The following is an 8594-nucleotide window of genomic DNA, read 5'->3' on the forward strand; positions in this document are numbered from 1 at the left end:
CTGCCCACAGTACCGTCAACAGCCCAGTGCAGCCCGTAAAGGAGCTGGATGGGGAGTACTAAGAATTGAACAAGGTGGTGCCCCACCCCCTCACCCAGGCTGCTGTTCTCAACGTGGCCGCCCCTTAGGTACCTTGGCCATGGTCCTAGTAGTGTGCCAAGCTGCGCTGAACTTGGCAAATATCTTTTTCACTACACCCCTGGGCAGAGTCATTAGCCCAAATCCCCCTTCCTGTGGGAGGGACAACCTGAGCCGTTCAGGTGCTTCCCCAAGGCTACCTGAACAGCCACAGCGCAGGTCAAGGGGACTTGGAAATACTGGAGTTCAGCATTTCCAAAAGGACTTTCATATGCTCAAGAAGACTCACAGGATCCTGGAGGCCTAGCTGTGGTCGAGTTAGAGCTGTTTTTCCCTCCAGCAAAGCATACCTTGAAGACAGTTGGGAGTTCCCTGGAGGAATGTCACATTCTGCCTAACTCTGCCATTTGTCAATGGGCTATGAGAGGTAAAGACACTGAATTTTATCTACATTTCCTTCTTGCCTCTGTCCTGCACATCAGTGGGAAGGTAGCCGAGACTTGTCCCTGTTTTCCCTCCCCACAAATAGGCCCTTTACACTGGTGACAAATGGAAGACTTACTTCTTCGCAGGCCACCCTGAGGGCTTTGCTGGCACATCAGCAAGGGAGAGGATGGGCAGACAACTCCCAGAAAACTCAAGTCCCAGGCGCCACCGTAAAGGTTCCGGGAGTCAAAAGAGGAAGGGGAGACGCACATTGTCCCAGAAGCTGGGATTAAGACGCAAACCTATCCAACCCCTAAGAATGTGACAGGGGCACAAGCTTTGATAGGGATTTGGGGGGTTGGGAGGACTTTTACTCCCCAGGTGGCACACTCCCTCTGTCCCTTATGCCACTTGGTTTAAAGTGGGGGGGGGGGCACAGACCGGAGTGGGGATGAGAGCAGCAAGCCGCCCTTGAGAAGACCGAGCTACTCGTGAGCTGGGTAAAGCTCCGGGCATCTCTCAAGCAGGGTTACTGCTTGCATTAGCTATCTCTCTGACTCCAGAAGGTACGGGCCAGTCACTGGGGCAGAGACAACAGGAAAGAGAAACCTCAGGATTTTGTTTCCAACTCTGAAAGGACGTAGGACAAAAAGCCACCAAACACGAAATGGTGCCTCACCTCACTATTTAAAAAAACAGAAATTCGCTCAGGCTGATAATTCCAACAGCAAAGTGTCACCTGCACTCGCTCGGGTGGCACACCGGAACCACTTTGGACAACAGGACAGGGTTATTTCAAACAGGTAAAGAGAAGCAGTTGTTATAGCACATCAGGAAAAACTGGAAAGTAGACAGTCCTCCCAACACAATGATGTGTCCACCCAGATGCACTCTTTGCCGAGATCGCTGTCCTCCCTCCAATGTCGCTGGGCAGCAAGCAGACATCTGACTCAACCTGGGCCCGCTCCATTCCTCTGGGAATCTGGACCTTGGATAAAGAAGTTGGACTCTCCAAGAGGCTGAGGCTGAAACCTGCAAAAGAAAGCAGCTATGCGGGCTCCTCTTCAAACTGATGAGGGAGCAGGAGACTGGCTGAGGACAAAGCAAAAGCTGGCACCTCTACCCCCTCTCCACCCGCTCCCCTTGGTAGTGTGTGAGACATTCCTCAGGCACCCCTGACCGCCATAAACTAGAAACAAATAGTTCCCCTTGGTTTACAAATGTCCTAGACATCTACAAAGAAGTTACCTTGTGCTATTGATAATTTCCAGAGGCAAATAACTCAGTTCCTCAAGCCCTCCCCTCCATACACAAAACTGAAGGAGGCTGAGGCAGAAGGAAATGTAAATAAAGTTCAATCTCTTCTGAACCTAAATCTCACTAACAAAGACGCTTGATAGCAGGATTGTGACATCCCCCCAGGAATCTCCCAACTATCTTGCTGTTAATGGCTTGCCAAAAGACAACAGTGATCAAGCAGGAAGACCTCCGGGATACTTCCGGCACCTTGGCACCTTGTAGGCCTCTTTAGCATATGAAAACTCCGTTGAAACCTCCCTTCCCCTCACCTTCCCCCAACTGCAGGGTACATAACCTGCCATCCCTCACAACCCCGGGGCAGCAGCTCTTTCTGCCCACGGGTACCCCCCCTGCTTTAATAAACCACCATTTTGCACCAAAGATGTCTCAAGAATTCTTTCTTGGTCATCGGCTCGGGACCTCAGCCCACCGAACCTCACCTAGGTTCTAGAACTTCATCAAAACTGCTTTGGGGTGCCTGGGTGGCTCAGTGGGTTAAAGCTTTTGCCTTTGGCTCGGGTCATGATTCCAGGGTCCGGGGATCGAGCCCCGCATCGGGCTCTCCACTCCACAGGGAGCCTGCTTCCTCTCTCTCTCTGCCTGCCTCTGCCTACTTGTGATCTCTCTCTCTCTGTCAAATGAATAAATAAAATCTTAAAAAGAAAAAACCAAAAAACTGCTTATGAACTGAGGCCCCGGGGGGACAATCTTCTGCTTTTTGAGCGGTCGATGCAACTAGGAGGACAATCTAATCAGAGTGGACCTGAAGTATCTCATTTACATTCACGTGCATCTTGATTTTTTTTCTCATCAGACATTGAGTTTACCCAAAGCCTCGTCTGAATGCGCGGTGTATTAATAAGTCCCGTGGCTTCACAACCCGTTGCCGTCTTTTCCTCAAGTACTGGGAGGCTGTGTCTCTTATTTCCAAGTCTTTCTCTAAGTTTTCTCTCAGGTCCAAGAAAGGCTCTAGGAAGCCATCATTGAGGCCAGAAGAATGGCAGGAAACGGCAGAGATGTTACGGACAGCCCTATTACACTTACTACAGAGAAGGTCTTCAAGATGGTTCACCCCCGAACTGGCATCTCAGAAGCCCTGTGAATGGATGAATGTGCGTGACTTTATAGCAGCTCCCCAGTGAGTCTACTCAGCTGGCTCATTACGATGGGCTCTTTCTATCACGTACAGGGAATTCCAGACAGTTCCGGCACGCTCATGCCTGGGGAGCTGGCCAGCACACAGTGTGTAGGGCACTATTTCCTATCACCAAGTATACCAGCCACAAATGAGGTTTTTTTGTTTTTGTTTGTTTGTTTTTTTCAGAGAGAGAAATCTCAAGTGGGACAGGGAGGGAAGGGGAGGGGCAGAGGCAGAGGGAGAGAGAGAATCTTAAGCAGGCTCCATGCCCAGCACAAAGCCCGATGAGGGGCTCGATCTCACCACTCAGGGATCATGACCCAAGTCAAAATCCAGAGTCAGGTGTCCCTCAAATGAGTTTTTTATGAGGACATGAGCATCCAAACCCTGGAGACTCCTTTCAGAGCCAATTACACTGGCATGCTAAGAGCTGTATTTCACGTGTTTGCTTTTAGATTTAGAACTTTTCCTTGTTTTTTTGTTCTGTTTAGTAAATTTGAGTTTATTGTTGTTCTTTTCAGTAAGTTTTCTAACTTAGAGTAATTTATTTATTTATTTGACAGAGATCTCAAGTAGGTGGAGAGGCAGGCAGAGAGAGAGAGGAGAAAGCAGGCTCCCCGCTGAGCAGAGAGCCGGATGTGGGGCTGGATTCCAGGACCCTGGGATCATGATTTGAGCAGAAGACAGAGGCTTTAACCCACTGAGCCACCCAGGTGCCCCTAACTTAGAGTAATTTTAGATTTATAGAAAGGTTGTCAAGATAAGAGTCCCTGCCTACTCCTCACCCAATTTCTCCTACTGTCAATATTTGTGCAATTTTTACAAGCAAGGAGCTAACACTGGTAAATCACAGTGACTTGAACTCTAAACTTCGTTTGGATTTCAATAGATTTTACCTAATTTGTTTTTCCCCTGTTCTAGGATCTAACCCAAAATACATAACATTTAGTGGTCATGTTTACTTAGCCACCTCGGGGCTACAACAGTTTGTCAGAATTTCCTTGTTTTTCATGAATTTCATAATTTTGAGGGTTTATAGTCCAGTATTTTGTAAAATGTTCCTCAACTTGGATTTGTCTGATATTTTCCTCACGGTTTGATTGGAATTATGGAGTTCCTGGAAGGAAGACCAAAGATGTGAAATGCCCTTCTCAACATACCATGTTAAAGCCACAGTTTCGACATGGCTCATCACTGATGCTGTGCACTGATCACCTGGTTGAGATAGTGTTTGCTAGATTTCTCTACTATAAAGTCATTTTCTTTCTCCTCCGCCTTTCCATACTCTGTGCTTTGGCAAGGCTGGGGTCTTAAACTCTACTTGCTTGATGGAAGCGTATCTATTGAAATTATTTAGAACTTTTCTGTTTAGATTTTTCGCATATCCCTCGTTTAGACATTTATGCCATTATTCTTCTGTGACTTTAAAATTTCACATTAAAAAATTTAATTGCTATGTTCTAGACATTGTCTAATTTTGTTCAATATATCGGTACAACTTTTCAGTCTTCAAAATTTTTTCTTCCTGTAGTGTCTTCCCCAATTGCATGCCTTAATTGATATTTATGTCCATTAATTCAAGAGATGGTTAAAACTCTTTCATAACCCAATCTCTCCAATTGACATATGTATTTTATGCTCATCTTTAAACTTCTTATAGAACTTTATACCTTTCTTATATCTGCTTCTTTACATATCCTATGTGTAGACTCAAGTGTCTGGAATGGCTTTTTTTTTTTTTTTTTTTAAACTGGTGAAATTCTTTTTCTTTTACATAGACTACTGAATATTTTGTAGTTATGTATTTGACAGTCTAACTAAATAAATGTTCATTTGTTTTCCAATTTTTCTTGGTGTTCGCAGTACAAACAACTGAAACTATTTTGTACTCAAAATTTTTGAAAAGCTTGGCCAAGATTTCTTAATAATTTCAAATAATTATGATAGACATTTAAAAAAAAGATTTTATTTACTTGATAGAGAGACAGGGAGAGAGGGAACACAAGCAGGGGGAATGCAAGAGGGAGAAGCAGGCTCTCCACTTCGCAGGGATCCCCACAGGGGGCTGGATCCCTGGACCCTGGGATCAAGACCGAGCAGAAGGCAGCTGCTTAATGACTGAGACAGTCAGACGCCCCCTCCTGTTTGTTCTTATCTAATCATCACTTAAGTATAGTCCTTAACTCAATTTTAGCATTAATATTGCCTGTCTACGGATGCCTGGGTGGCTCAATGTGTTGAGCGTGGGACTCAATTTCGGCTCAGGTCATGATATCCGGGTCTGGAGATCAAGCCCAGGTGGGTCTCAAGCTGAGTGTGGAGCTTGCTTGCTTGGGATTCCTCTGCCCCTCCCCCATGCTTTCTCACATGCAAATTCTCTAAAAAGTAAGTAAAAGTCACCCCTTTACATTAGCTCAGAAACTAAGTGGTGGTTGCAAAGATAAGAATAATTATAGTTCCTTCTCCCAATGTCTCCAGTATGTGGTGACTAAACTTTGCTGTCTGGGGTGCCTGGGTGGTGGCTCAGTCGGTTAGGTACTCTTGACTTCTGCTCAGGTCATGATTAGGGTGGTGAGATTCAAGTCTCCAGGGGGATCTACACAGAGCATGGAATCTGCTTCAGATTCTCTCTCGTCTCTCAAAAAAATCTTCCTTGCTAACCACTTACAGGAAGGCTTGTTGATCCTTAACAGCTTTAAAACTCAGAAGAACCCATTAGCAGAACCAAAGGCCTGGTGTGCCGGGATTTTTTTTTTTTTTTAAGATTTTATTTATTTGACAGAGATATCACAAGTAGAGAGGCAGGCAGAGAGAGAGGAGGAAGCAGGCTCCCTGCGGAGCAGAGAGCCCGATACCAGGACACTGAGATCATAACGTGAGCCGAAGGCAGCGGCTTAATCCACTGAGCCACCCAGGAGCCCCTGTGCCGGGATTTTTTACCAGGATTCATGGCACGTATGTAGATGTATGTAGAAAACCCACATACATGGCAGCTTATGCACAGCCTTCACTGATCATTTGAGTGGCTCTGAAAAAAGCCTTTGGTTTTTCTTCTCCAAACGTTCAGGTCACTCACTAGGATTCATAACTTGTTAACTATTTGCTCTGGACTTTGTGGTGGTGGCTCTCTGTCTTCTTGGGCAGCATGCGGCCCCGCAGGATGGTCACACCGCCCAGCACCTTGTTGAGCTCCTCTCGTCGTTGCGGATGGCCAGTTGCAGGTGGCGCGGGATGATGCGCGTCTTCTTGTTGTCGCGCGCCGCGTTGCCCGCCAGCTCCAGGATCTCCACAGTGAGGTACTCGAGCACGGCCGCCAGGTACACAGGTGCACCAGCCCCAACGCACTCTGCATAGTTGCCCTTTCGGAGCAGACGGTGGATTCGGCCCACTGGGAACAGGACGCTGGCTCTAGACGACCTGGATTTGGCCTTAGCGCTGCTTTGCCACCCTGCTTCCCGCGCCCAGACATAACTGAGCGCACTGCAGCAAACCAACCGCTAGAAACGCTACTGGGCCTATTTATAGTCTGACAGTAGGTTGTGATTTGCTATCTGATTGGCTGACGGCTATCTAGCCAATCAGAAAGTCTTGCCAGAATCACCTCATTTACATTCACGCCACTGCCCACTAACCAATCAGACGGTGTCTGCTCTACGCGTCACTTCAGAGCTGTGCCTATAAATACTGCTCTCACCAGCCTCCAGTGCTCTTCGCTTACTTGGGGTCTACTGGAACCGTTAGAGCTGTAACTGGAGAGCTGTAACGCTATAGAGCTGTACACTCATCATGCCAGAGTTGACTTCGAAGGGCACGACCATTTCTAAGAAGGGCTTCAAAAAAGCTGTAACTAAAACTCAGAAGAAAGAAGGAAAGAAGCGCAAAAGATGCCGCAAAGAGAGCTATTCTATTTACATCTATAAGGTGCTGAAGCAGGTGCACCCCGACACCGGCATCTCGTCCAAGGCCATGAGCATCATGAATTCTTTTGTTACGGACATCTTCGAGCGCATCGCGGGCGAGGCGTCCCGCTTGGCGCACTACAACAAGCGCTCGACCATCACGTCCCGGGAGATCCAGACGGCCGTGCGCCTGCTGCTGCCCGGGGAGCTGGCCAAGCACGCCGTGTCCGAGGGCACCAAGGCCGTCACCAAGTACACCAGCTCCAAGTAAACTAGCACAAGTAAGCGTCCTCACCTAAACCCAAAGGCTCTTTTCAGAGCCACTTACATTTCCTGGAGAAGGGCTGTGGGCTCTATGCTGACTGGGCATATTGTGGCAATATGTGGCAATATATATTGTGGCAAGCTGAGAATTAAATCTGTTTAGAAAACCGGTGAAAGTTGGTGCTAGTTCTTAAGCAGTGACTTGTTTAGCCAGTTTAGGACCAAATAGTGATGTAAAAAGAAAAACCGCAACTTAATTTGCTGGAGTACTGTCCCCAATGGTGCCAAGATTACCATTACATGCTAGGGCTTCTGGTGTTTTCCATGCGAGCCCTGAGAATCTCAATAGAAATTCTCTAATGCAAGTTCTGAGAAGCATTTGTAATTGTACATGTGGACTGGGATGCTGAGGAAGACCGGCTCACAAGGGATGCAGCAAGGGTTTTTGTTTCGTTTTAGCATAGTATAGCAGGGCAGAAGGAGAGGGCCAAGGAGAGAGCCGGAAATGGGGCTGGTTCCCAAGACCTTGATATGACCTGAGCTGAAGGCAGATGCTTTAAATGAGCCACTCAGGTGGCCCTGTAGCAGGCCTTTGTCCAAAAATCTTCCCCAATAGAAGCCATGGACCTGAAGCTGTGAAGAGCTCTTGGGACCCTAGGGAATTCTGGAGAATATTAACGGTATTTTGCTTCCTGTTTATTGCTCTGCATGAAATAATTGGTCCTATAGACTACCCTAGCTGCCCTCAAGCTAAAGAGTTTTGAGGTGCTGTCTCTTGGTTCAAGGTCTTCTATGTTAGAGGTTCACAGAGGTCATGTTGACACTGAAATGTGTAAATGTTAGCCTATGAGGTTTTCAGATTGTAACTCACTAACCTGGCTAGTCACAATCAGCTGGTAAACAGTAACTTTAACTGAATCATTACATTGATTTTCTATCCTTATGATCTTGTTCTGTCGTAAGATTGATCATCAAATGGTGTCTGTGTCCTGGGGTGCCTGGGTGGCTCAGTGGGTTGAGCCTCTGCATTCGGCTCAGGTCATGATCCCAGGGTCCAAGGATCGAGCCCTGCATCTGGCGCTCTGCTCAGTGGGGAGCCTGCTTCCCCCTCTCTCTGCCTACTTGTGATCTCTCTCTCTCTCTGTCAAATAAATAGAATCTTTAAAAAAAAATGGTGTCTGCGTCCTGTATTACTGCATCATCTGGACTCTTCTCAGAGAAGCCGACCAAGTACTAAAATCCATACGTGATTGAATTCAATGACCTTAAAAGGAAGGGATCAAATTACTTCCAGCAGACCTGTGATTTAGCTGGAATTCTCAACTTGACTTAATTTAGAGCTTTTTTTTTTTTTTATGATTTAGAAGTGTATATATGTTTTCTTATTAAATAAACTTTAGTGCCGCCCGACAGTGCCAAGCCTGACACAGCTTTTACCTCAGATTATGTTTTGGCTGTAAATAGCAAGAAGTACCAAATAAATGAGCTGA

At 46.6% G+C, this 8594-nt stretch overlaps 2 protein-coding genes across 2 annotated transcripts; one reads left to right on the top strand and one right to left on the bottom strand.

Moving 5' to 3' along the window:
- Positions 1 to 6037: 6037 nt before the first annotated feature.
- On the bottom strand, positions 6038 to 6410 carry LOC123942694 (histone H2A type 1-A). The gene is given in 3 exon segments (XM_046006777.1): positions 6038 to 6136; positions 6139 to 6377; positions 6380 to 6410. Coding segments are annotated over 3 exon segments (369 nt in total).
- Positions 6411 to 6727: 317 nt separating this feature from the next.
- LOC123942693 (histone H2B type 1-A) lies at positions 6728 to 7111 on the top strand. The gene has a single exon (XM_046006776.1). It carries the CDS (start codon positions 6728 to 6730, stop codon positions 7109 to 7111), a length of 384 nt encoding a protein of 127 aa, XP_045862732.1.
- Positions 7112 to 8594: the final 1483 nt, after the last annotated feature.

Source organism: Meles meles, chromosome 5 (assembly GCF_922984935.1).
Source record: "Meles meles chromosome 5, mMelMel3.1 paternal haplotype, whole genome shotgun sequence".
Lineage (NCBI taxonomy): Eukaryota > Metazoa > Chordata > Mammalia > Carnivora > Mustelidae > Meles > Meles meles.

Excerpts from the sequence above, each read along its gene's own strand:
- LOC123942693 (XM_046006776.1), top strand. The coding sequence starts at position 6,728 with ATGCCAGAGTTGACTTCGAAGGGCACGACCATTTCTAAGAAGGGCTTC.